This window comes from Pseudorasbora parva, chromosome 12, assembly GCF_024679245.1.
Source record: "Pseudorasbora parva isolate DD20220531a chromosome 12, ASM2467924v1, whole genome shotgun sequence".
In the NCBI taxonomy this organism is placed as follows: Eukaryota; Metazoa; Chordata; class Actinopteri; order Cypriniformes; family Gobionidae; genus Pseudorasbora; species Pseudorasbora parva.
Window position 1 is genome coordinate 12,679,678 of NC_090183.1, and position 26,455 is coordinate 12,706,132.

General features: G+C 42.4%; 1 protein-coding gene across 1 annotated transcript in view; it reads left to right on the forward strand.

Annotated features, from left to right (window-relative positions):
• Nucleotides 1-26,455, forward strand: part of col5a2b (collagen, type V, alpha 2b) — a 48,587-nt gene that overhangs the window by 18,136 nt on the left and 3,996 nt on the right. The window contains exons 21-51 of the mRNA XM_067458618.1: nucleotides 338-436; nucleotides 546-599; nucleotides 720-827; nucleotides 939-992; nucleotides 1,097-1,195; nucleotides 1,349-1,402; nucleotides 1,685-1,783; nucleotides 3,193-3,246; nucleotides 3,451-3,504; nucleotides 3,726-3,779; nucleotides 4,206-4,259; nucleotides 4,406-4,450; nucleotides 4,546-4,644; nucleotides 4,770-4,877; nucleotides 5,271-5,324; nucleotides 5,481-5,534; nucleotides 7,658-7,711; nucleotides 7,803-7,856; nucleotides 7,942-8,049; nucleotides 8,169-8,222; nucleotides 8,355-8,408; nucleotides 8,573-8,734; nucleotides 10,396-10,503; nucleotides 11,068-11,175; nucleotides 11,264-11,317; nucleotides 11,410-11,517; nucleotides 12,039-12,092; nucleotides 23,383-23,490; nucleotides 23,573-23,626; nucleotides 23,730-23,837; nucleotides 24,198-24,522. Coding sequence (XP_067314719.1) covers nucleotides 338-436; nucleotides 546-599; nucleotides 720-827; nucleotides 939-992; nucleotides 1,097-1,195; nucleotides 1,349-1,402; nucleotides 1,685-1,783; nucleotides 3,193-3,246; nucleotides 3,451-3,504; nucleotides 3,726-3,779; nucleotides 4,206-4,259; nucleotides 4,406-4,450; nucleotides 4,546-4,644; nucleotides 4,770-4,877; nucleotides 5,271-5,324; nucleotides 5,481-5,534; nucleotides 7,658-7,711; nucleotides 7,803-7,856; nucleotides 7,942-8,049; nucleotides 8,169-8,222; nucleotides 8,355-8,408; nucleotides 8,573-8,734; nucleotides 10,396-10,503; nucleotides 11,068-11,175; nucleotides 11,264-11,317; nucleotides 11,410-11,517; nucleotides 12,039-12,092; nucleotides 23,383-23,490; nucleotides 23,573-23,626; nucleotides 23,730-23,837; nucleotides 24,198-24,522 — 2,656 coding nt within the window. The remainder of the gene's footprint in view (nucleotides 1-337; nucleotides 437-545; nucleotides 600-719; nucleotides 828-938; nucleotides 993-1,096; nucleotides 1,196-1,348; nucleotides 1,403-1,684; nucleotides 1,784-3,192; nucleotides 3,247-3,450; nucleotides 3,505-3,725; nucleotides 3,780-4,205; nucleotides 4,260-4,405; nucleotides 4,451-4,545; nucleotides 4,645-4,769; nucleotides 4,878-5,270; nucleotides 5,325-5,480; nucleotides 5,535-7,657; nucleotides 7,712-7,802; nucleotides 7,857-7,941; nucleotides 8,050-8,168; nucleotides 8,223-8,354; nucleotides 8,409-8,572; nucleotides 8,735-10,395; nucleotides 10,504-11,067; nucleotides 11,176-11,263; nucleotides 11,318-11,409; nucleotides 11,518-12,038; nucleotides 12,093-23,382; nucleotides 23,491-23,572; nucleotides 23,627-23,729; nucleotides 23,838-24,197; nucleotides 24,523-26,455) is intronic.

A 26,455-nucleotide genomic window follows, 5' to 3' on the forward strand; every position in this document is an offset into this window, starting at 1 on the left:
TAGGGTTTTTACTAGTGAGAATTGTATTCCTGATGTGTGAAAATGGAATTTCAACTAGTAAGAAATCAATTCTTGATATTAACAATTTGAATGGCAGCCTATGGTGACATTTCACTAATGAAAATACAGTTACAGATATCAAGAACTGTATTTTTTTCTAGTTGAAATTCAATTGTTGATATCAAGAATTAACATTTTTACTAGTGAAAATGTAATTCTTTATATCAAAAATTGCCATTGTTGCCATTGTTATTAATAAAAGTCAAAATGGCTTGCCATAATGCTGGACCATTTGTGCGACAGACAGTTTTACAATATCATCATCTGTTCATCATAGGGGATCCCAGGTGTGCAGGGCCCTGTTGGACTGATTGGACAGCCTGGTCCACCTGGACCTCAAGGATCAACTGGACTTCCAGGAGCCAAGGGCCAACTGGTAATGACACAATGCAAATAGCAATATTATAACTTTCTCCTGTGTTTATTTGTGTACATTGTTTTATTACTCATTTTGCGCACATTCATATATTTCATGTTCCTCATAGGGGGATTTAGGTTCTCCTGGGTTTAAAGGAGAACCTGGAACTAAAGGGGAGCCTGTAAGTATTAACAAATTTATTTGGATGCATCACTGTTATTATTGCTCATAATTGTTTGAAATAATGTCATCAGAACATTAATCCAATGAGATAGTTGAAATGGTATATTTTTTGTTGTAGGGCCCACCTGGACTTCAAGGAGAAATGGGACCGGTGGGAGAAGAAGGAAAGCGAGGTCCAAGAGGAGATGCAGGGGCCACTGGAGCGGCGGGTCCAGCTGGAGAAAGAGTTAGTGCCATTCCATTATTGTGAATGACCAACATGCAAATCTACATATCAAAAGAGATTATTATAGCTTTACACGTTGTTCTTTACAATAATATATATATATTTTTCAAGGGAGCTCCAGGTAACCGTGGTTTTCCAGGAGCTGATGGTCTGCCTGGTCAAAAGGTTAGAAACTTATTAAATAGTGGTCAGCCAATACGATTTTTAAAGGGTGATAACAATGCCAGCAACATCATCACCACTCATTTGTTTTGCTGTACTTTCTATAGGGTGCACAGGGTGAACGTGGTCTCCCAGGCTCTTCAGGGCCTAAGGGTTCAACGGGAGACCCTGGCCGACCTGGGGAAACAGGAATTCCGGGAGCAAGGGTTGGTAAAATAGATATGTTCTGTATTTATATATTTAGTATATAGTATATTTCTTTTATATATTTGCAATAACTCTTCATTTGCAAAATAAGGATCTCTGATGGTATTCAGTCTTCATTTAAGATGTTCACATATTATGTCATGTCTCTTTAGGGTTTAACGGGCGTTCTAGGAATGCAAGGTGCAGAGGGGAAGATAGGGCCACAGGTAATATATGCACTTTTTACTCAAAATAACCTTGTTAAATAACCTTGTTATTTTAAAGCATCTAATCAAACAAAAACATACAGATGTTCAGGAAGATTTTTAAACTCTGACAATAAAGATTTTTAAAACTGCACACATGTAAACAGTAACACATCCCTCAGGAATTAGGCTTCTGGATTAGCCTTTTGTTATGGATGAACAGCTCTAAATAACTATGTATTTATAACACTTTTTTGAGTTCTGTCATGTCTTTTGATGAAGAGTGGTTCCTTTTTTTCTTAGGGAGGACCAGGAGATGATGGGAATCCAGGTCAAGCTGGGTCTACTGGAACCAGAGGTGCAGCAGGACCCATGGGTCTACCTGGACCTAAAGGCTTCAGTGTAATTCTCTAATATATTTATATAAAAAAGCCATAAGATTATATTATTAATTGTACTGATATGGGACATGTTGTATATTAAAATGTATTTCATAACAAAAGACAATTTACAGATTTTAAAAGACTATCAATACTATCAACCCCCCTAAACACATCACTCTAACTTGAAATGAAAATTACGTTTCATCTTTTTTTAAATTTGACTATTTTTGTTACTCAACTAATTTTGGCTACAAAAGGTACAAAATCTGTCACTGGGGCGACACCTTTTAAAAAACTGTGCATATTGGTACCTTAAAGGTACATATTATTACATAAAGTGAACTTATTTAATAATAATAATAATAGATTTTATTTGTAACGCATTTTTCATTCCGAAGAATCTTATAGTGCTACAATGGAAAAGGAAAATAACAAAAATAAATAAAAAGTCAAAATATAGAATTATAAAAACAATCAACACATGAAAGTCTTTCTGAACAGAAAAGTCTTCAGTTCAGAAATATCAGAGTTCAGTTCGCAGAGATATCACGGCTCTCATCCTCACGTCCTCCGGCTGTTGACTGATTGCAATGTATTGCGTGATATCTCTGCGCCTAAGTAGCAGTGCTTCGCCTGTGCTTCCCCATAATATAGTCCCAAGTCAATATCTGCCTAGGAAATCGCCTAGTCTTAATCTGCATCGCTATTTGCACTCGTCGTGAAAATGCAGGCCGCAAGAAGTAATTAGGTGTTTTTTAAATCATTTTTACTCAGGACATGCTAGCTGGCAACTTATGATTCCATTCATTATGCTAAGCTAAGCTAGCGGCAGCCCTGCCAAACTAAAACAATGCATGCATTGAGACAAAGATGCATTCTCCAACATAGCTAAATGTAGGAAAGAAGTTGAATAAGCCCTATTTCAAAATACGGTTGTATTTACTGTATGTGTACAGTTTGTAGCTATTTTTAACACCAAAGAATCACTGTCTCCAATACTTCTGTCATTATTACTTCTGTCATAGGTTATTTAGCTTTTTCTCTAAAAGTAAAAAACAAAACAAATTTCCATCACATACAATTACTGTCACTCAGTGTCAAACCGTGTGCTATATGACATTACATTGAAAGCCACTTGAAGGATGATGAAGGATACTATAGCAGATCTTTGTTCCAGGGTATAATAAATGTAATATAGATAAAGCATTATTTGAAGATGTTTCAGTAGACAAACATGTTTCTAATGGACAAATTACCCATCAATATTGTAGTAAACTTGTTAAAATGTGTACTAAATTGAATAGAGAGTCGATGATAATGACTTTTAATGAGAATAATAATTAATTCTCCAAGTTTTGTTAAACATTTTCATGTGATGTTTTCCCCCTTTGTTTTCCTTTTATGAAATGAATTTCTCTGAATTTGCAGGGTGATCCAGGGAAAGCAGGAGAGACAGGATCTCCAGGAGCTTCAGGACAAAGAGTGAGCCCTGGCTTATAATTATAGTGCAACATTGCCATAGCAAGCTTAAAGTATTTCACAACAAGCTATTATAAATGTCATAGTTTTTTTCTGTTGTATAAAGCCTTCTTGTGTAAAGACCCTCAGTGCTGGTATTGTAGAGCATAGTGATTTAAAAGTCAAGTCAATCATTATGATTTGACATGATAGTTATGATTCTTGCAGGGACCTAATGGGAAAGATGGAGAAGAAGGTCCAGCGGGAACTCCAGGACCTCTTGTGAGTCTTCCAAATAGTCATTTATGGCACATTGATGGCTTTTTACTATGTATTACTATGCAAATACTATGTTTTATTAGGTAAATCGTGTGTATCTTGATTGGTTGACTTCTTAGCTATTTCAATTACCTCAAGTAATAATTCTGTTGTGGTAAAATATTAAGTGTAGCTCCTAGCATATGACTGGGTATATTTATATTGTATAAAATATTTATTTTCAGGGAATAGCAGGGAAGAGAGGCGAACAGGGACCTCCTGGACTAACTGGCTTCCAAGTATGTTCTTTTTTCTTTGGTTATGCTTTCAATCAGAGATGACTTTGAATTTTCGATGTTCAAATGCTCTTTAAGGGGTAATATCATGAGAAATTTTCCTTTTCAAGTTGCAAACTGCAAGTTTTAAAACTCAAAACTACCCCCCTAGTCCCAAAAGACAATTTATATAAATCAAGCTAAACCAGGGATTTCTGAATTCAAGGATATCTGCCTACATTAATAATGACATGCTCAGAAATGTTGTCTGGGCAGTCAGTCATTCAAGGATGTAGAACACACATAATGTGACTAAAATGTGGGAAAGTCTGTCAAACTTTGTTCTGTCTGTATCACACAAATATTTCTTTGTATAAACTGTGTATGACTTATGATTTAGAGATAAATATATGAATCATTTCTAAATCTATTTTAATTATACATTTCTAGGGTTTGCCTGGACCCCCAGGCCCACCAGGAGAGTCGGGAAAACCAGGTGATGAGGTGGGTTGATCATTTCTTTGTGCTCTTTACCTGATCACTGTATTTCAGTCTTTACTTCTTGTAATTTCTGCTAGACAGGAAGAACACAAGCTGACTGAGAATGGGAATTATTAAAGAACTCTATGGCTTTGATTTTTCCCCCTCAGGGTATCCATGGAGAGGCTGGTGGTGCAGGGCAGACTGGTCCAAGGGTGAGCCTATTTTGCTTGCTCTGCAGTGTATCAGAATACAGCATTTATCAGTGCACATAAGCAATATCCCAGTATTTTTATCTGTCGTTTTTTAGGGTGAACGTGGAACCCCTGGAGAGAGAGGTGATCCAGGACCTAATGGGTTACCAGGAGCCAAAGGAAGCCCAGGAACCCCTGGACCTGATGGTCCCAAGGTTAGCGTTAGATTTATACTCACTAATAATCATCAAGAATGCTGCATGGCTCAATGCATCCATTTAATTCCTAAAACATGATAAAATTCAACATGTTCAACATGACAAAAATGATGGATGTGCAGGGTAAACAAGGTCCAGCTGGGATTGTAGGAGAAGCAGGACCACCAGGTCTACAGGGCATGCCAGGAGAGAGAGGGATAACTGGACCAGCCGGGCCTAAAGGAGAAAGTGTGAGTGTGGCTCTGAGAGATAAGAGAAAACGGGTTTGCTAAATCAAAGGCTTTGGCACATTTTAAACTTTTGCACATGCATAACAAATGCAGTATATATTTTACTTTCATGCTTTGCAATCTGTGCAACAATATTGCATATATTAAATTCCTTGGTGGTTCAGGCTCCACGAGAGATGACGGCTGACATATACTGGGTGACTCGCTAATATCCTCCGGCAGGAAGTTAATATTCTCTAATATTATCTGTGAAACATTATCTGTGTGGGGCTGTGAAGTAGCGAAGGAAACCATATCTGTCATATCATATCAAACATATCAATACAGAGTTCTCTATATTTTTCTTTTCAATTTGAAGCCTTGTGTTTTAATACTCTTTATCTGTTTTCTCAGGGCGCAGTGGGTGACAGAGGGACAGAAGGGGCAGCTGGCAATGATGGAGCTCGAGTGAGTGATTCATAATTTATCTGTAATTTACTGGAAAAAAATAAACATACCAATCAATAATTCTGAATAAAAAAATAAACATATTTCACATTTCTGACCCATTTTTTAACACAACAAGGCTTACAAAGATACTAAATTAAATGTAATTGTCTGCAGGGATTACCCGGACCTGTTGGGCCTACTGGACCAAGCGGCCCATCTGGGGAGAAGGTTTGATTTAAACATTTTTTTTGACTCTGAGGGCCCTATTTTAATAATCTAAGTACATGATTTTGGTGCACTTAGGGTGTGTCCGAATCCACTTTTGCTAGTTTAACAAAAAACAAAAAAAAGGTTGATGCACCACACCAGGCGCATTATCTAAAAGAATTGTACCTAGTATCTTAGTCATGTGTGTATCCTGGGTGTAACTTACAATAAACTAATCAGATGCTGCGTCCCAATTCGCCTACTTATACTACGTCCTAAAAGTATGTACTCTTTTTGTGAAGAAAAGGTATATACTTTTGAGTGTGTAGCAGAAAAGTATGCAAGCTTCGGGACATACTACTTCGCCATCTTTAACGGACTCTGTCGCTTCGTTACGTGCATCCCGTCACCGTTTATCTGCCCTGTCAATCATCGTTAGATCCGTCACCGTTCAAATCCTCCACATTCAGTTGAATCTCCTACCGTATCAGAGAGAAATGTAGCCGCTCGTTGATCTTCCATGTGTGGGTCTTTGTGGGTCAGAGACTCTCCTCATGTGTTTGCAGTTTAAATATAATGATGCATTTAAAAGTTAATGGCCAAACGTGTCATTAAAAAAGTTCAAAATGCTGCTGCAGGTGAAATATAATGTGGACAACACTGAATAAATATATTTTTGACGGGTAAAATATTGATAGTTGGTCACTCAAACCCCTAAACTTCTCTAAACCGTCGAACTCGCACAGCCGTCATGTTTGTAGTTTTTTAACGTTTTTTATCCGCGTTTGTAGTTCTAATTGAATCCTCGTCCAACTCGCAATGGGTTGTGGGCAATATCAGCCGTTAGAGTGCCCATCGATCCATACTACGAATTCGGACCGGAAATAGTAAACCATCCGGGAATCTTTGGAATACTCTTTTCAACATACTACGATTTGGGACATACTAATTCTATTTTCGAATACTATTTAGGATGGATAGTATGCGAATTGGGACGCAGGGAGAGTCTTGCACCGTCAATCAATCAATCAACTTATTTATATAGCGCTTTTACAATCACAATTGTGTCAAAGCAGCTTCACAGTGTCAAACAACAAAATGTGATTTGTGCAACAAAATTAGATTTGGCTGTACAGTCGCTCCGGAGAAAACAGTGTTATCAGCCTATTTTAATTTACGGTATCATATAGTGACAATGTTGGCAGATCAGTATTATCGTTTATAGAATTAAAAAAAGCCTAATTCATAAACTTTATTTGTATAATTAGTTGAATAACTTTGATTACAATTTTAGTGTCCCCAACTGAGCAAGCCAAGCCAAAGGCCACAGTGGCAAGGAACCAAAACTCCACCAGGGCATGATGGAGAAAAATAAACCTTGGGAGAAACCAGACTCAGTCGGGGTGCCAGTTCTCCTCTGGCCTATTAACACACGGTGTATGATTATTATTCTGGCAACCTTGCAGGTCAGAGATCATATTAGATCAGAATATTAAAAATTTCAGGGTATGACGTAAGAGACGTATTTAATTAGGATAGGGCGTCGATTACACAAGAGTATGAATACATGAAAGATCGGAATTATTGCGCCGGAGACAGGTTTTTTATTTAAATGCCAGAATATTTTATTTGTCATTACTGCAAATAGGTAATTCTGATACATGCAATTACTATCCATTACGACTTGAAGGCATTTTAAGCTTTATGTACACAATAATTATCTGTGTTATAATAAACATGTTTGTGTCCCTGTGTGTGTAATAAGAAGAGTGTATGTGTGTTGTGTCCCCGCCTATAGGCACATATTTCTAACACACCCTTTAAATAAAAAAAACACCAAAAAAACTGCATCATTTTCAGTTGCCTCAAACAATAGGCCTGAACACACCTCGATTTCAGACCAGCACGCCCATGAGCGAACAGATGGATGCGAGCGCATTTGCTATTTAAGCAACGTGGCCACTGGACGTGGAAATGATACCTGCGTCAGGCAGAAACCAGCAAAAAACGTCACATTGCGCCGGGTGTATGATAGGGCCCTGAGACTTTGAAGTTTCTTCTGTTTATTAGAAGAACTGATTAAAAAGTACATTTTTACAGCTGTTGCTACTTAGATGTACTCAGAACTGATTGTTCAATTACAGGGGGAACAAGGCCCGAGAGGCCCTGCTGGATCTCCAGGCTCCAGAGCAATGGCTGTGAGTAGAGCAGTTTACAAGGAGAAAACCCACGTGTGCTGAAGTTCTCTATTCATGTGATTCACAATTGTATTGATGTATTGTGTTTCAGGGATCACCTGGTGAACCAGGTCCTACTGGCCCTGTTGGGTTTGCTGGGCCTCCTGTAAGTCCGTGCACCTATTATAAACCATATTTCTTTGATATATAATATGCCATAAGCTTGAACCATTGTTATGTTTCTGTGCTAGGGTCCTGATGGTCAGCCTGGAGTTAAAGGTGACACTGGAGAGGAAGGTGCAAAGGGAGAGGCGGGGTCTCCAGGGCCTCGGGGAATGGCAGGAAAACCTGGACCACAGGTGAGCTATATATATAATATATACTACTGTTTAAAAGTTTGAAGACTGTGCTGTATATACATAAATATAGGTTGATCTACTAAGAAAAAGAGCATGTATAAATATAATACTTCTTTTAGGGAGTGGCTGGGATTACAGGCCTCAAAGGTGGCAGAGGTACTCAAGGAGCTGCTGTAAGTTACAAAAATCATGGTTTCAAATCACTGTTTATCAACTTATACATGCTGAATCCTCTTGCTGATTTTCTTTCTCTCTTTTGTGGAATCTTTGTGAAATCCTCTTTGATTTTCTCCTTTTGCTAAAAGGGTCCCAGTGGTTTCCCAGGATCCCCAGGAGGTGTAGGCCCTGCAGGCTCTGCTGTGAGTGATTCCCTAATACGGATTTAACCAACAAAGCAGTGCTTAACAGCCAGTCCTTCAAATAGTATTTGCAATGTGTTTGATTCTTTTTGACCAATAAATTAAGACACTTGGCTTCTTGTCACATTTGGATTCTAATCTGCTTACACTGATATATTACACAGGGTCCCGTTGGCGAGCCTGGTCCTATCGGAGGCCCAGGTAAAGAGGGTCCACGTGGGCTTTCGGGAGAACCTGGAGGTCCTGGCCGCCAGGGGGAGCGTGGAAACCCTGGACCTGCCGGTAACTCTGGAGATAAAGGTGAACCGGGAGAAGACGGACTGCCAGTATGTGATTCCTTTTCACTATATAAAACTCAAAACTCTATAGGGCTTTTCACACTGCTATTTAAAGTGTGTAAAGCCCTCATGTGTTCAGTGATGCAGAATTAGAATGAAATCACTTTAACTCTTTCCCCGCCAGAATTATTTTAAAAAGTTGCCAGACACGCCAGCGTTTTTGATCATTTTCACAAAAGTTTCATAGACCCCAGAATAGTTTTTGCATGAATATCTGAACATACAATACTAACCTAAAAAAGCAATTGGGAGTAACTTTATTTTTGGTTGAAAATGACCAAGACCTCCTTTATCATGTGCATAAGCATCTTGAGTCAATTCCGTTGCTTTATCAAGAAAATAATGGGTTGTCTTAACAATCACTTCCAAAAGCCCAGGAGAAACCAAGGCAGAACACGTAACACCAGTTTCTATTCTTTGCCTTTGTTTTAGAACGCTCAAATTGAGTTTGGATACTCTGCTATTGTTTAGCCGTTGTTTAGAGGTTACTGTGTCGGCCTGGAGTTACCGTATTCTACCTTTGTGTTACTGTCCATTCAAGTTTGCTGTGTTTAAATTAGGATGTAGCCTGTGTGATACATCTGTCACTGAAGTACTTCTGACACACACAATACCTGAATAAAAGTGGAGGTAAAACAAATAGCTCAGTGGTTGTTTTCACTAAAAGTGTTAAATGATGTTTGAGATGGCTTTGAAACGCAGACATCAAGGTCAAGGTAAAAAATTGTGTAACACAAAATATGCATTTTAGACTAACAAATCGCTATGTACTTCATTTAGCTAGCTCCCAGCCTATAGCATAAATAGAAAGTCTAGTCAGACAGCTATCCAATGAATAGGCTGTCAAACTGCTCCATATAAAAAAGCAATTTTAAATCATCCAAAATAAATGCCATAGTCACTAGATTTTATACAGCTGTTACTATAATGATTTTGTACATAGTGATCAGGAACCAAATATTGATTGTAGAAGTTACTGCCACTTGTCTTGGTGTGGCTTCTCACTTTTTGCAGACAATACAAAGGCAGAGTACAGTAACTTCAAAATAGGGGTCAAAAGTCAAGTTTGAGCTCAAGATTTTTTATGTAAATAATTTTCATTACTAAAACATCTAATTGCCAGACTTCCAGTGTCCTACCTGTAAAGATTTCTAGTCAAATTATTAAAGTAATTTTTCTCAGTTCCACACTCTAGCGAGTTGAGGTCTTTTGGCTTTGCAGGGCAGAATATATCAAAAGAAAGAACAGAGCCTCTGCTTTTAAACAAAACACAAACGACAACAAAAATGGTCATTCTTCGCCTCATGCATTCTTTTTATAAACAGACAGATTTTTATATAAAAAAGCAACATTTTTTACAAAAAGCTGAGAAAATATGCATCCCCCCCAAAGACTACAACATGCAGAAGCAATGCTTTTATCACTTGTTTCTGCTCCCTTTTTGTCTGCTTTGATCCAGAAATTCTTTTCTGTACTCTTTCATTAGATATTCCATAGCGCCACCTACCGTATAACAGTGAAAACATGGATTGCCAGAAAATGCCATCAATAGCGGGAATCGGTTTCTCATAAATGATGGAAAATTCTGTCAATGCTGGGGAAAGAGTTAATACTCTGTTCCAACTCATATTCTTCTTTTTCTTTCTTAGGGCCCAGATGGGCCGCCAGGCCCTGGCGGAACTCCAGGACAGAGGGGACTTGTGGGTCTTCCTGGAATGAGAGGAGAGCGTGGTATGGCTGGCCTTCCTGGACCTGCAGTATGTCAACACTTCTATCTTCTTGTCATGCAACTGAATACACTCTAAAAGTGGTTCTTTGGCTTGTAATCATAGGGGAACCACTTAAAGTGCTGTATAGCACCAAATCTTGGTGATTCAGTGGTTCTTCAGCGGTTCTTCACCAGTTCTTTGGGATGACTAAGGTGCTATATAGCACCACTGCCATACAAAGGACCTTTCAAGCTCCTTTTGGAGTCTTTACACTCCAAATAACTACTGTTGGTGCCTTTTAGCACCATTATTAAGGAAGAAATAAAATGCCATATGGCACCTCCTATGGGTTCTACATAGCACCATTTGACAAAGGATATGGTGCTATTTGGCACCAAAAGTGGTTCCCCGATGATTACAAGCCAATAACCACTTTTAGTGCCAAATGGCACCATTTTTTTTAGAGTGTATATCAAAATGTGTCTTTTTAGAATTACATTTCCCAGCCTCTGTTTTTTTTTAATTTATTTTTATTGGTCAAAGATGATCATGGCATGGATTTCAAACACCTTGACACCTCATCTACTGTACTATCTATTTGTTTTTTTCAAGGGTCAACCTGGAAAAGCTGGCACTCCAGGTCCCCAAGGAACCAAAGGTGGTGCTGGACCTGTTGGTTTGCCAGGAGCAGCAGGACCTCGAGGAGATGCTGGTCCAGAGGTATGAGATGTTAGTGTGAAGAACACAGTGGAGATGATTGGTTACATATATACAAAACATTATCTTGATGATTTCCTTCTTAAATTAGGGTTTGGCTGGAGCTGATGGAATTCAAGGAGCTGATGGCATCATCGGAGCCAGAGTAGGAACCCCTTCATCATTTGATATGGTCTATTTAAAAGATTTTGTAACCAAAAATGGCCAAATTTAAATGACGTGTTAACTTGCTCTCAGGGGGACAGAGGAGAGCCAGGACCAGAGGGTCTCGCAGGTGGCCAGGGAACCCCAGGAAGCACAGGACCTGTCGGAACTCCTGGAGGTCCTGGACAGAGAGGAGATCAGGTCTGTTTTCTCTATCCATTGCTGATACTTCACAGTAGACTGATGTTTAATACATTTATTGGTCCCACTTTTTATGTGCTAGCATTTAAATGAATAATTTGATGCACTTATTTTGTACATGCATGTTTTTACATTGTACTTATATTTAAGAAATACCTGCGTGTAATTACAGTTGTTATATAAAAATATAAATCACATATATAAAATATAATCACACAGTTAACCCGTCCCTTTCCTCATAACCCTTAAACCTTACCACACCACCAAGCCTGTGAACAGAATAAGTGCATTGTACTTATTTTTTATGCAAGTACATAGTCGTCAAAGACACCTATAATAAAAAGTGTAATAATAATATAATACTACATAATATATACCCATTCATTTGTATTAAAAGCATGTAGACGGACACTATTTAAAGAAATAATCCTTGCATAATGTAATTTAATGAAACCATTTCTTTATAGTCTTTGTAGTCTTTTATATAGCTATGCTGTTTTATTTGTTGGTTTTGCTGACAGGGTGCAAGAGGCCCACCTGGCCCTGATGGTTCGGCAGGAATCAGAGGGAAAAAAGTAAGTCTGAATATTCACATATTGGTACTAGGGCTGAATGATATTCTGTTTTAACATGTGCGCATGAGCGATAGTCACATCGCCGGAACATGCGATGTGAAGGGTAGTAGCGCATCGTGTATTAAGAGAACGGTAGCACATAGTAAACTCGAGTTTGTTGCTGGGGTGACATGCCCGTTCCACTTGCCTGCACAGTGATTGGTTCGCTGTGCAGCTGCTCACCGCTCAAGGCCAAACATTCACTGCTAAAATGCGCGACGAAGAGGATCCGCCGCAAAGAAAAGGTTTCATACTAGAAATCATATTTTTGGGACTATTTCGGCTACAAAAAGGAGAATGTTGACCAAAAAGACGTTCTTTGCATGGAGTGTCAGAAAGCTGTGGCCACAAAACAAGAAAACACCACCAATTTGTCTGATCACTTAAAACGGCACCACAAAGCTCTTTACGACGAATACAAAGCAGGGCTCAACGTTAAAGCTTGTCAACAAGTGGATTTTTTGAAGGGACAAGTGAAAGAGAATTTTACTTGCCCGACGGACAAGAGCCTGATTAAAACAAAAAATAACTAGCGAATCACCAAAATGCAAGAAGGTTTGTGCATTAATTTAGTGTAAATGGTGATTGATAGTGGATAATAATATTTATTACACGGCTCTGTGAAATACTTGATTCTGATTGGTCAATCGTGCATTCCAGTGGTATGTTATTTCCAGATAACAACCGCTCATCCGGGTACTACGAGTTTCGGGGTCCTGATCACTCTGTCGGGGTTTTTATTTTAGCAGTGAAAACCGTTACGCATCTCACTCACAGCAACAAGTGTTACTGAATGATTCAGCATTTGAATGAACGACTCAGTGACTCACTCATTAAGACTGCCACCTAGTGGAGGTTTAGTTTCATGTTTACACATACTTTCCAATATTTCTTTTTGTCACTTGTAATGAAGATTACTTATTAGTGAAATCATGGAATGGTAATTATTGACTTTAGCCTGGATTGATGGCTCTCAATATCGCAATATATATCGTTGGGGGGGGGGGGGGGGGGAAATCGCAATGTAATTTTTTTCCAAAATCGTGTAGCCCTAATTGGTATACAGCTTCAGTTGCATCATAAATCTCCTTTTTTAAAATTAAGCTTGATTTATTATTAATATTATTATTAATGTATTCATATAATATTATTGTATTAGTAATACTGTCTTAATTCACTTTGAATACTTTTAATTCATCCTTGTGGGTTCCAGCCCTCTGATTGTGAAGACCAAATTACTCAAAATGAAATAATTCAATAAATAATGAATTCAATAAAGCAACAATTAAATGTACCAGTTCATTCTGAAATAATTAAATCGTTTATTAAATAATTTATTAATTTAATAATTAAATAATTAATTAAATTAAATATTAATTAAATAAATAAATATATCTATTTATTTTGTGAAATTACATGAAATTGTTTAATATATTTTACAATTACCTCTTCCACACACACTATTATTATGTTTAAAAATTTATTTTTTCATTATTTAATGTGCTTTTTCAAAAAGGCGTTTTTCATAATAATATGCTGCACTTACCTATTTGACGAATCATGCCTTTCCAAAGCACCATTTTTTAAAATAATAATAGAGGACATTTCAAAAATACCAATCAACAGGCAGTGGGCGGAGCTTGCCGCTGATTGTTTTGAAGTTGAAGAGTTGACAGACATGACAGATCGATCTGTGTGTGGTGACATCACAGAACACCAAGGGTGCTTCTCATTTCTTATTTGTGACTGTAAATATATTTTGACTGTAAATTGAATTTTCTAAAAACCTGAAAACTATGAGATCTGTGGCTGTGTTTAAGGCAGTGAGTTTTTATCTTGATCAATTCCTACCGCCATATTAATTTCCAATCAATTCTCCAATTTCCCCATGCCACTTGCCAGACCCAGACAGAAAAAAAGTAATCAATCTGAAAGGATGATCCAATCAGCGCCAAGCACCGCCCACTACCTGGTGATTGACATTTGTGAAATGTCCTCTATTATTATGATTTTTTGGGGGGGGAAATCGTGCTTTGGAAATGCATTATTCGTGGCCAGTGTCCAGTAAAATGATACATATTTTTATTACATACCACTTTGGAATAATCATTTCTGATTAGTCAATCGTGGCCGATTATTTATTTATATTTTTAAAATAATACATTTTGTGTAGGGAACTAATATATATATATATATATATATATATATATATATATATATATATATATATATATATATATATATATATATATATATATATATATATATTTTTTTTTTTATTTTTTTTTATTATTTTTTTTTCATTATCTTGTGCAACCGATTTTCTGCATGTCTCTGATGTCACTCCACATGTTCCCTTTCAGTCGGTCACGTTCGACGTACGTCAGAACTGAACCGACGAATTGGGATCTGCCCTCAGAGACCTATCCACTTCGAGTGTATAAAAACGAGCCAATCGGAGATTGGCATGTGATCCACACATTCCACGCTCCGCCCCGCAGCGCGGGTATAAATAGGAAGTGGAATGGTAGATCAAATGCTTTTTTCAACTTCGGAGCCGAACAGTTCATTGCTGTTTCCACGAAGAGTGTTTAAGACTGAGTCTTGGAGAAAGGAAGGAACTGCCAGTGCGGGTGTTATAGCGCTTCTCAGCGAGAGACCGACCATCGTTGCAATCGTTTGAATTCACTAAAGAGCTTCCATTGTTGGTTCGCTGGGCGTTTTCCCCTTTGAGTGTCACACGCAGGCTTGCACTGTGGACTGCGTGCTGACCGCGGTCATCTCCCTGAGTGCTTCAGCACATCTAAAAGAGCAGTTTTTCCATTCTAAAAGAGCAACACGGTTTGACCCTGCGTCTTTTTCAAGATGTCATTCAAACCGTGCATTCCTGGAATGCAACTGTTTCCTGTCCTCATTGACGGCCACGATCGCATGTGAAATTGCGATCGTGGGTGATTCATGTTCTCGCAGAAGAACATGGTCACGTCGGCGCGTTGTTCGTCTCACCCTTTCTCATAAAAGGCTTGAGTGTTCAGCGCGCCGTGTGCCGTCGAGCGGCCGGCTGACAGCGGTGGTTGTCACAGCAACCGACGCGCGTCAGTCGGTGCTCTAGATGCGCGGCCAAGACTATGAAACCTCAGATGGGGTCGAGTCCCTTCGCCTATCCCCCGATCTAGTTCATATTCTGGTGTTACTGGAAAAAGGACTACTTTGGCTGATAAGCGCTGGTGGCCTGAGGATTACAGTGGGAATTCCCCGCCGGGTAAACCCCTTCGGGCCCCCACTCCTCTATCGCATCAAAAGCATGCTGAGACTCTGTTCGTGGGTGGTACGGATTCTCTCATGAGAATATGACCACGTCAGGGCATTGTTCGCCTTGCCTTCTTCATTGAGGCTTGAGCGTTCAGTGCGCTGTGTGCCGTTCTGACGGCCACGTTCACTGTCTCACATGCCTGCTTGTAGTAAGAGATGGAATCGCTGGTCCTGGAAGAGAAAAGGGCTTAGCGTTTCATTTTTTGCTCTGGCAGAGGACAGATGTCAATTGCTGCATCGGAGAGAGGGAAATATGGAGGGTCAAAAGGGCCAAAAATGAGACAAAAAAAAAAAAAAAAAAAGTATCATTGTTTTCCCTCTCTCACTGCCCTCTGCCCTGCACGCATGAGGGTAGTCCCAGCCCAGGGGTTGTGCAGGAACTGCGTGCGGTGTTGGACCTCGCCCTAGGGGCGATGAAAATCACTGCACGCTCCCTGGGTCAGGCGATGTCCACACTAGTGGTCCAGGAACAGGGGGCTAACCCGGCAGATATGCTTAAGGAAGGCCTGTCTGTCGGGCTGGCCTCCTCGGCGACGCCATCGAGAACTTTGCCCAGCAGTTCTTGGTGGCCCAGAAGCAGACAGAGGCGTTGCATCAGGGTGCCGACGACGAGCTGCTCGGTCGTCGGTCGCGGCGCCTCTGCCGGCTTGTCGCCGAGGGCATCCCCTCCTGCGTCCGCCTCCACCCTGCTAGAGCCGAGCAGCAGCCTCCACTGGAGGAGCAGGGTGCCGGGCGCGAGGGAGGCGCCCAACCCGTCCAGGGCCCCGCTAACCGGCAGGCAAGCGCAAGGGGACGCGGCCCTGAGACGGACAGGCTGGGGAGAACAGGAGCTGCTCAGGGGGAGGTGATATTCGTATCCCTCCCCCACCCCCCCGGAGGAGGACCGGGGGGCCCTGACTGGTTAACGTTCTGCCACTGGCTCTCCGGAGTCCAGCGGTACCCACATATTCAGAGCAGTTTCCTCTCTCTCTGGGCCTCAGAGGGCCAGGTTGGAAGTGTGCGACGCCCCCGGGCCTTGCTACTTCCTTCCTCCCCTCTCTCGCCAGGGGGCAGTAGTGTGGGCATCGAGACCGCCCCTGGGCCTTCTCACCCATACTCTGCCCCAACCTGGAGTACTCGGACAACACTCCGGGCCGCCTTCGGGCCTCCCGAGTAGGGTCTGAGTGCCCCACCCCCCTGCCTTCGGGCAGCAGGCAGCAGAGTGGGCTTCGAGGACGCCTCCGGGCCTTCTCACCCACTCTCTGCCCCTCCTGGGAAGACTCAGACAACACTCCGGGCCGCCCACGGGCCTCCCGAGTCGAGTCTGAGCATCCCACCTCTCTGCCTTCGGGCAGCGAGCAGTCGAGCGGGCTCCGAGGACGCCTCCGGGCCTTCTCACCCGCTCCCTGCCCGCACCAGGAGTGCTCGCGCGACACTCCGGGCCGCCTCCGGGCCTCCCGAGTCGAGCCAGAGCTCTCCGTTGCGCTGCCCCACCCCGGGCATGTCTGTGGTGTCGTTGGTCCCGCTGGTACGGTCCCTGGGAGCGTGGCTACAGCTCCCTCGACCGTCCCGTTGGCTCATCCGTACCATCAGACTCGGCTACGCGATCCAGTTCGCGCGCCGGCCACCCAAGTACAAGGGCATCCTCTTCACCTCAGTGCGAAGCAGCGATGCTCAAGTCTTGCGGTCAGAGATCGAGGTCCTGCTGGCGAAGGACGCGTTTGAGCCGGTTCCTCCAGCCGAGATGAAGTCAGGGTTCTACAGTCCCTACTTCATCGTGCCCAAGAAAGGGGGTGGGCTCCGGCCAATCCTGGACCTGCGCTTCCTGAATCGGGCCCTGCACAAGCTCCCGTTCCGGATGTTAACGCAGAAACGCATTTTTCAATGCATCCGTCCCCAGGATTGGTTCGCAGCGTTCGACCTGAAGGACTCGTACTTCCATGTCTCCATACTCCCTCGACACAGACCGTTCCTATGCTTGCGTTCGAGGGGAGGGCATACCAGTACAAAGTCCTGCCCTTCGGGCTGTCCCTGTCGCCTCGCGTCTTTACGAAGGTCGCGGAGGCAGCCATTGTTTCACTCCGAGAACGCGGCGTTCGCATTCTCAACTTTCTCGCCCAGTCTCGGGAGCAGTTGTGCGAACACAGGGACATGGTGCTCAGTCACCTCAGCCTGTTGGGCCTTCGGGTCAACCGAGAGAAGAGCAAGCTCTGTCCTACGCAGAGAATCTCTTACCTCGGTGTGGAGCTGGATTCGGTCAACCAGACTGTGCGCCTCACGGAGGAGCGAGTCAGGTCGGTGTTGAACTGCTTGAATATGTTCAAAGGCAGAACAGCGGTCCCACTGAAACTTTTTCAGAGGCTCCTGGGGCATATGGCATCCGTAGCCGCGGTCACGCCGCTCGGATTGCTTCATATGAGACCGCTCCAACACTGGCTTCATGGCCGAGTCCCGAGGTGGGCGTGGCAGAGCGGCCAGTACCGGGTCCCAGTGACTCCTTACTGCCGCCAAACCTTCAGCCCGTGGTCCAACGCTTCGTTTCTCCGGGCCGGGGTGCCCCTAGAACAAGTGTGCAGGCATGCTGTGCTGTTCACGGATGCCTCATCCACGGGTTGGGGGGCCACGTACAACGGGCATGCAGTTTCGGGTCTGTGGACGGAACCGCAATTGCATTGGCATATCAATTGCCTCGAGTTGCTAGCAGTACACTTGGCACTGCGCCGCCTCAAGGGGCCGCTACGTGGCAAGCATGTACTGGTCCGTACGGACAGCACGGTGGCCGTTGCATACATCAACCGTCAGGGTGGTCTACGCTCCCGTCGCCTGTTCCAACTCGCCCGCCACCTGCTCCTGTGGAGTCAGAAGCATCTGAGGTCGCTTCGGGCCATGCATGTCCCTGGTGCGCTGAACCAGACAGCCGACGAGCTCTCTCGGCAGCCAGCACCTCCGGGAGAATGGCGACTCCACCCCCAGGCGGTCCAGCTGATATGGGACCAGTTCGGAGCCGCACAGGTAGACCTGTTTGCCTCTCCGGACTCGACCCATTGCCAGTGGTACTATTCCCTGACCGGGGGTACCCTCGGCACAGATGCACTGGCGCACAGCTGGCCCCGGGACCTACGCAAGTATGCGTTTCCCCCAGTGAGCCTTCTTGCACAGACCCTGTGCAAAGTCAGGGAGGACGAGGAGCAGGTCTTGTTAGTTGCGCCGTATTGGCCCAACCGGACCTGGTTCCCAGAACTTACTCTCCTCGCGACAGCCCCTCCTTGGCCCATTCCCCTGAGGAAGGACCTTCTTTCTCAGGGACGGGGCACTCTATGGCACCCGCGTCCAGACCTCTGGAATCTTCATGTCTGGTCCCTGGACGGGACGCGGAGGTTCTAGATGGACTACCACAAGCAGTCGTAGATACCATCTCTTCAGCTAGAGCCCCCTCTACGAGGTGCCTCTATGTACTGAAGTGGAACCTGTTCGTTGAGTGGTGTTCTTCCCGTCAGGAAGACACCCGAAGGTGTTCGATTGGTGTTGTGCTTTCCTTCCTGCAAGACGGGTTGGAGCGAAGGCTGTCTCCCTCCACCCTCAAAGTGTACGTCGCCGCAATAGCGGCGTATCACCACGCAGTACAAGGTAAGTCCGTCGGAAAGCACGACCTAATCGTCAGGTTCCTCAGAGGTGCGAGGAGACTAAATCCTCCTCGTCCATCCTCGATACCCTCTTGGGACTTGGCTCTAGTGCTCAGAGCACTTCAGAGCCCTCCCTTCGAGCCGTTGGAGTCCATTGAGATTAAAATCCTGTCAATGAAGACAGTGCTCTTGACTGCTTTGGCCTCGATCAAGAGGGTAGGGGACCTGCACGCACTTTCGGTCAGCGAATCGTGCCTAGAGTTCGGGCCTGGTAACTCTCACGTTGTCCTGAGACCCAGGCCCGGATACGTGCCCAAGGTTCCTACCACTCCCTTCCGGGACCAGGTGGTGAACCTGCAAGCGCTGCCTTCGGAGGAGGCAGACCCAGCCCTGGCTTTGTTGTGTCCGGTCCGCGCTCTTCGCGCTTACATTGACCGGACCCAAAGCTTTCGGACCTCAGAGCAACTCTTCGTCTGTTACGGAGGCCAGCAGAAGGGAAAGGCTGTCTCCAAGCAGAGGTTAGCCCACTGGATAGTGGATGCTATAGTCTTGGCTTACCAGTCCCAAGACGTGCCTTGCCCGTTCGGTGTAAGAGCACACTCCACAAGGAGTGTTGCTTCTTCCTGGGCGCTGGCTCAAGGCGCCTCGCTGACAGACATTTGTAGATCTGCGGGCTGGGCGACACCTAACACGTTTGCTAGGTTTTATAGCTTACGTGTAGAGCCGGTATCTTCCCGCATCCTCGCCCCTGGTGGCCAGGAGCGCTAAGTGCCCGTTCTAAGTGTCGGCTTGCAACGCCACTCCCGCCCAGGGATGGAAATTAGCACCCGCCACCAGCCAAATGCGGGTGATTTTGAGTTGTGGCGGGTAAACTCGCTTCATCTACCGGCCACCGTGGCGGGTAAATAAAAATAGCTTACTGTTTCCCCTCTTTATAAACTGTGTTCAGCGCATGCGAGCGCTGCCGTATGTCCGAAATGACCAGTCGTTTTTTCGCCGTCATTACCCGGATGTAGTACCAGAAGACGCGAATAAGAACTCGCGCTCGCGCTGAGAGAAGGTCCGTCACTGTCATCCGGAAGCGCGCACCCGTCTCACAGCGCGCAAATATTGAGTTATCTTTCGAGTCTTGTGCTTAAACAGACAAACTCACACAAAAAGTATGCCAACATGTTCATCTTGATGAGTATTCTAGCAGACATAGTCTGAATATGCCTTAAGTGAACTTTATACAGTCGTGAAAGATGACGCATATCCCTCTATTAGGTCTTAAAGGCGCAGTAGCCTTTACTGCTCTGTTTAATGTCAAACAAAAGGACATCACTCACTGCTCTTGATTGAATAGCTTTTGTAGGTTTATTAAGGATTAATCTTTCATTTAAACAGTTAAATATGCAGTTATTTTACATTTGATTACTTTATTCAATTTCTGTACCTTTCTGCAGGCCAGTAGACCTGTACATTATTATTTAATACACACATGAGTGAGGTCGAGTTAAACATTTTAGTTTGAATTTTATTTTATACTGTGGGTTGTTGCGATTTGCTAAATAAATATTTGCATAATTTGTAATTGTAACTTTACTAAAAATCAAGGCATTGCAATTGCATTAATTAATATTAAAGTTTCAAATAATAAATCACAGTCATATAGCATTAGCCATAAATGCAATGGATAATTGGCTAAATTTCTTTTAGTGCTTCGGTTTCAGCCAATAATTTTTATTTTGGTGCATCCCTACTGACAATGTTCTGCTCGGTATGTCGTCAACACGCTTCAGGAGATGCCAAAACTAGTAGTTTCATTGTTGGTACTAAAAACCTAAAACTGGAAGCCATAAAAGACCACAAATCATCCAAATGCCACATCCAGGTAAAAAAAAAAAAGAGCACACAGAGCCCTACTCATTTAATGAAATGTATATCAGTTCATGGTTTGTGTGTGTATTAGAGTGAAAGAACATTTTTTCAGTATTTCATTGAGATTTGAGATTAAATAAACAGCTTAAGTAGTGTAGAGCTTGGCTTGTAGTATTAATTTTCACGTGCAGTTACACATTGTCGGTTATAAACAAGAAAGTGGCTGGTTAAAACATTGAGTGGCTGGTAGATTTTGAAATCCACCAGCCACTGTGGCCGGTGGACAAAAAAGTTAATTTCCATCCCTGCTCCCGCCCTCTGGGCCGGATACGTGCGTTTATTGTCTCCAGTTGTGTTCCCCGGGAAACCGGCTAACCCTGTTGAGCTCCTCCGTCACCCCATGCGGTGTCAGACGTTGCGGACTGTCTGACGCTAGGCCTGCACCCGTATGCTTGTGGAACGTGGTTGTAGGCTGGGTTCCATATGTAGCGGTTCCCTCACGGCAACCCCATATGTGTATTCGTCCACGGTATCAGCTACCCTTCGGGCTAGCCCCGTGTCTTTCCCTCGACAGAGCCCGCTCTGTCGTCTCTGGGCGTGTTCTTTCCCCCCTACAATTAGGTTGGAACCACCCCAGAGACTGCCATATGTTGCACTACCCTGCCAGGTTAGTCCTTATGTGTATTCCGCCACCACTCCTTCCCTGAAGGACGTGGCCCCGCAGAACAGCAGTGACTGACCTCCCTGCTTGGAGCCCTGACTTCCGTACCATACTAGACGGTCCAGTGCGCTCAAGCAGGACGCTGGAAGGGCCAGCATCCTGGCGTTTTCCAAAGGGATCCCAATTCGTCGGTTCAGTTCTGACGTACGTCGAACGTGACCGACTGAAAGGGAACGTCTCGGTTACGTATGTAACCCTCGTTCCCTGAAGGAGGGAACGGAGACGTACGTCCCGTCCCGTCGCCAGGAGCTGTGCTTCAGCTAGGAGCCCAGTCACGGATTCGGCTCCTCAGTTGAAAAAAGCATTTGATCTACCATTCCACTTCCTTATTTATACCCGCGCTGCGGGGCGGAGCGTGGAATGTGTGGATCACATGCCAATCTCCGATTGGCTCGTTTTTATACACTCGAAGTGGATAGGTCTCTGAGGGCAGATCCCAATTCGTCGGTTCAGTTCTGACGTACGTCTCCGGTCCCTCCTTCAGGGAACGAGGGTTACATACGTAAACGAGACGTTTCTTCACGTGTATTTAAATAATTTAAACATCACATTTTACATTTAATTTCCTTTTTTTTTTATTGCCAAACATACATGACCTTTGTGCACTGGGCTCCTGTTCATCCAGGTTTTGTTTTTTTGTTTTTGTTTTTGCGATTTAATTAACTGTGAATAATAAACAATTATAAATGGCTTACTATACATGATCATTTTCATTAAATACAATTTTATAATATCAAATTAGAGATACAGAACATGTATCATTGAGATACAGAAATGAAAAGACAGCACTGAATAGCACAAAAAAAAAAAAACAAACAAACACCTAAAGAAGAAATGTGAACTTAGCAAAACCTATATATGCTGTGCTGTAGAAATATATATCTGCTAGTTGATGTTTCATGAGAAGTACCTTCGTTAGAGAAAGTCAAGATTCACCTGGGAGCAATTTACCAATTCAGGACAGATTTAGAAAAAAGTCTAATGGAAATATAGAAAGTATAGAAATATGCTTGACATATTATGATAACTTGTTCAATCATTTTGCATGTAAAGACTTATGCTATGATCTGTGCCTAAATTTTGTGGGGGTAAGACTATTCAACAGAGACCCAATATAATGCATTTTGATCAACATGACATAAGCAACTGATAATGTAGGAAACAGCAGAGATATGTACATAATCATTTGCATGGATGTACCAAAGCATTTGCAACTTGTAACAAGAAATGAGAAACTGTTTTTTTGATGTGCACAAGTGATACAATGATGTGAAAATTGAACAGGTAGTTTTGAGAATTTCAATTCTGATCTGAGAAATGTACTAAAGCGACTGAGAAAAACTGTAATACATAGACCAAACCTTATAAAAACAAATCATGAGATGGATATAGGTTTATATATTTCTCAAGTGGTTATATATAGGTTAAATGAGTTTAAGATGGTTTATTTGTAAAATAATTGAGTGTCACATTTTTTCAAATCATAAAACGTATCAGTTCCTATGTGTATGTGTGTAACAAGAGGCCTCTTCCTTGCTCTTATGTGCATTTTGGGGAGATGGGTCCATAGACCTACAGAGTGAGTTTTAAGGATTACTTGTTAAATCGGACAAGTAATTGTGTCTGATTTGTCTCATTACGAGCTCTTTGAGGACAAGAATGCTTAGAAGTTGAAATCTCCTAATTATGGTAATTACCACATTGTGTGAACGCACCTCTACAACCCACAGTGAAAATGCCTTCTAATCAACCTTAGGGACCCCAAGGACCAATGGGAGACAAAGGTGACAAAGGAGAAGCGGGTGAGAGAGGTCAGAAGGGCCATCGTGGCTTCACTGGACTTCATGGGCTACCTGGAACATCAGTATGTATAATTGACAATATGTCACCTGTCACACAATATAATATCCATCTCTTAATAATCATCTGTCAATCATATCCTCCAGGGTGCTCCAGGGGATGATGGTGCTATAGGAATCATTGGACCAGCTGGACAAAGAGTGAGCAACAGATTGAACAAACACTCACCATTGATTTCACAAAGCACCAGGAACACATGTGCATGTTGAACAGAATTTAATATGAAACATTTGTCAATGTTAGGGACCCCCTGGCCCTGTTGGACCACCAGGAAAAGAAGGAGATCCCGGTCCAGCTGGAGCAATGGGTTCTCCTGGATCTCGAGGTGCCACTGGAGATTTTGGACCAGAGGTGAGGCATGAGATCATGTGTATGATGTTTATTATGAGACGAGATCTTCCTGCAGATACAAAAACAGCTTAAACCAGCCTAAAGAAGTTTGCTGGTTTCAGTTGGATTAGAGAGGTTTTGGGCACGTTCCCTTGGGACAAATCCAATCACTGTCTCGGATGTCAAATTTATAATTTATACAGTGTTTTTTCTTGTCTCTTTTGGCAAATTTTCCATCCTTAATGACTCATAAACAGATACTTTTTGTACTTTGCGCAGTTTGTGGTTCATAATCATGATTAATTGCCAGATGCTGCTAATCTGATTAGATGTTTAAACACTAATGTTCAGCATAAACAGTATTCACCCATCTGTCGGTAGGGACCGCCTGGAGAACCTGGCCCACCTGGCCCCCCAGGTCCTCCTGGCCCCCCAACAGCTGCTGTAGATGACCTTTTTGGTACAAGCTTCGACCTTGATGTCGAATCTGAGCCAGAGGAGCCCCCACCTCCCCCGCCAGAGTTCAACGAGGATGAAGCAAGACCCAATAACGGATCCGATGCGGTACGGGGCGACAGCGAGGTTCACTTGTCTCTTAAGAGTCTGGGAAGTCAGTTGGACAGCATGCGCAGCCCTGACGGCACCCGCCAATATCCCGCCCGCACGTGCCAGGACCTGAAACAGTGCTATCCTCTGAAGAAGAGCGGTGAGTGAGATGAACCATCACACAATTTATAATTACTGTAGCTCAGAATGCTTTAGTTGTACGGACCCTGATCAGATACAGTATGAACCAGTACATCCTGGTTTGCATTTTATGAGACATCTCTGTAGGAATAATTCACCCAAAATGAATCATTTACTCATGCTGTTCCAAACCCAAATGACTTACTTTTGTAGAAAACAGAAGGAGATTTTTAAATCATCCACTTTTATGACTCGTGCTCCATATTCCGAGTCGTCTGAAGTGATTGACGTCAAACCTGACATGATGTGTCTTGGCGTGCTCTATTTCAGTGAGCTACAGAGATTGAAATATCAGTCTGTTCCAAATCTCTCATAAGACTTCAAAACACATGTAACAAATGTATATATTTTCGGTGTCTCGTTTTAATATATTTAATATTTTCAAACATCCCAAAGATAATTTGACCTGATACGTGCTGCAAAACTGCATGATATAAAGTTGTCTGTTTAGTTAATGTTTTTTTAATCTCATTGCACTGGTAGATTTTTAAGTATAAATGTGAAAGTAAAAAATGTGGGTATAAAAATTGTAAACAAGAAAAACAAAAACAAGTTTTATATGCCATTCATCTCGGGTAAATGTATTTTGTTATAAGTATGTTTAGATATTTGACTGGAAAATATAGTGAAGTCTCTGATTAATAAATTATTTTTTCGTCAGTGAAAGGGATACATCAGTTTTTATGATGTCTTTTTTGTCGTTTTTGGAGCCCCTGTCCTCATTCATTCGTATTGTAAGAAAAAGAGCTTTCCAGACTCTCCAAAATAATTCCTTTTGTGTTCCACAGAAGAAAAGAAGATCAAATGGGTCTGGAATTACACAAGAAAACCTTATGATTATTTATTACTGTTTAAAACTAGGGTTGACAATAGAATAAAATAATTATGATTAATCTCATTATTTATAATATTATAAATTTTTCAGTGTTATATCTTGTGCAAAACATATTAAATTAATATCTTGTGACAGTACTACAAAATAAACTTAGTAAAGTCTTTGTACATTTTCTACAATTGTTCTGAGGGTCCCTAGACTACCATTTTTTCATTTTTTTTCATGACACTGTACAAAAAATACAAAAACAAAGAATGCTACAGGCATTCACCCACAGATAGTCCGGGGTAAAGGATTATGGGTTAAAACACCTTTTACACAACTGATAAACGTATGCAACACCAGCAGCAGGCATTGTGTGAGAAAATAATCTTCTGCCCATTCAATGAATGAATCATTCGAGTCATTGAATTAAACAGTGTTCCATGGCAGAAATATACAGGAATTGACTTAAATGCTAGCCAATATAAAATGTTTATGTAATATTTGACAGGATACACTTACATGATTGCCAGCCTTTCAGGAGAATTCATACATGAATAGGCAAGTAAAAGCTAAATCCAATTATGTCAGGAATAAAACAAACACAGCAGCCCACAGCAAGCGTGGTTGTATCATATCAGAAAACAGATAGGCAGTCAAATGTCAATGAGCTGAACCTAAACCTAAATCATGAGATACATGCTGTGTGCAAGTAGTTTGAAGAATAAGAACCTACTTATAGATTTAATTGCCCACCAAATAAATTCAAACTCAAAAAGGTACTTACTCCAAGGCCATCAAGGGTGTATCAAGTCAATTCACATTTATTTATATAGCGCTTTTTACAATACAGATTGTTTCAAAGCAGCTTTTCAGTGATAACAGGAAAATAACGCTACAATAATGGAATTGAAGAGAAAGAGAAATAAAGGAATTGGAGGAAAACATTCTAGGATTTTTCTCCATCTAATGCAAGTGAATTGTGCCCACCGTAGACCATTTTTTGATGGTTCAAAATCCATCGTCTGCTTTAAAAGGTTCCACACAACCCCAGAAGATAATTCTAGTAAATAAT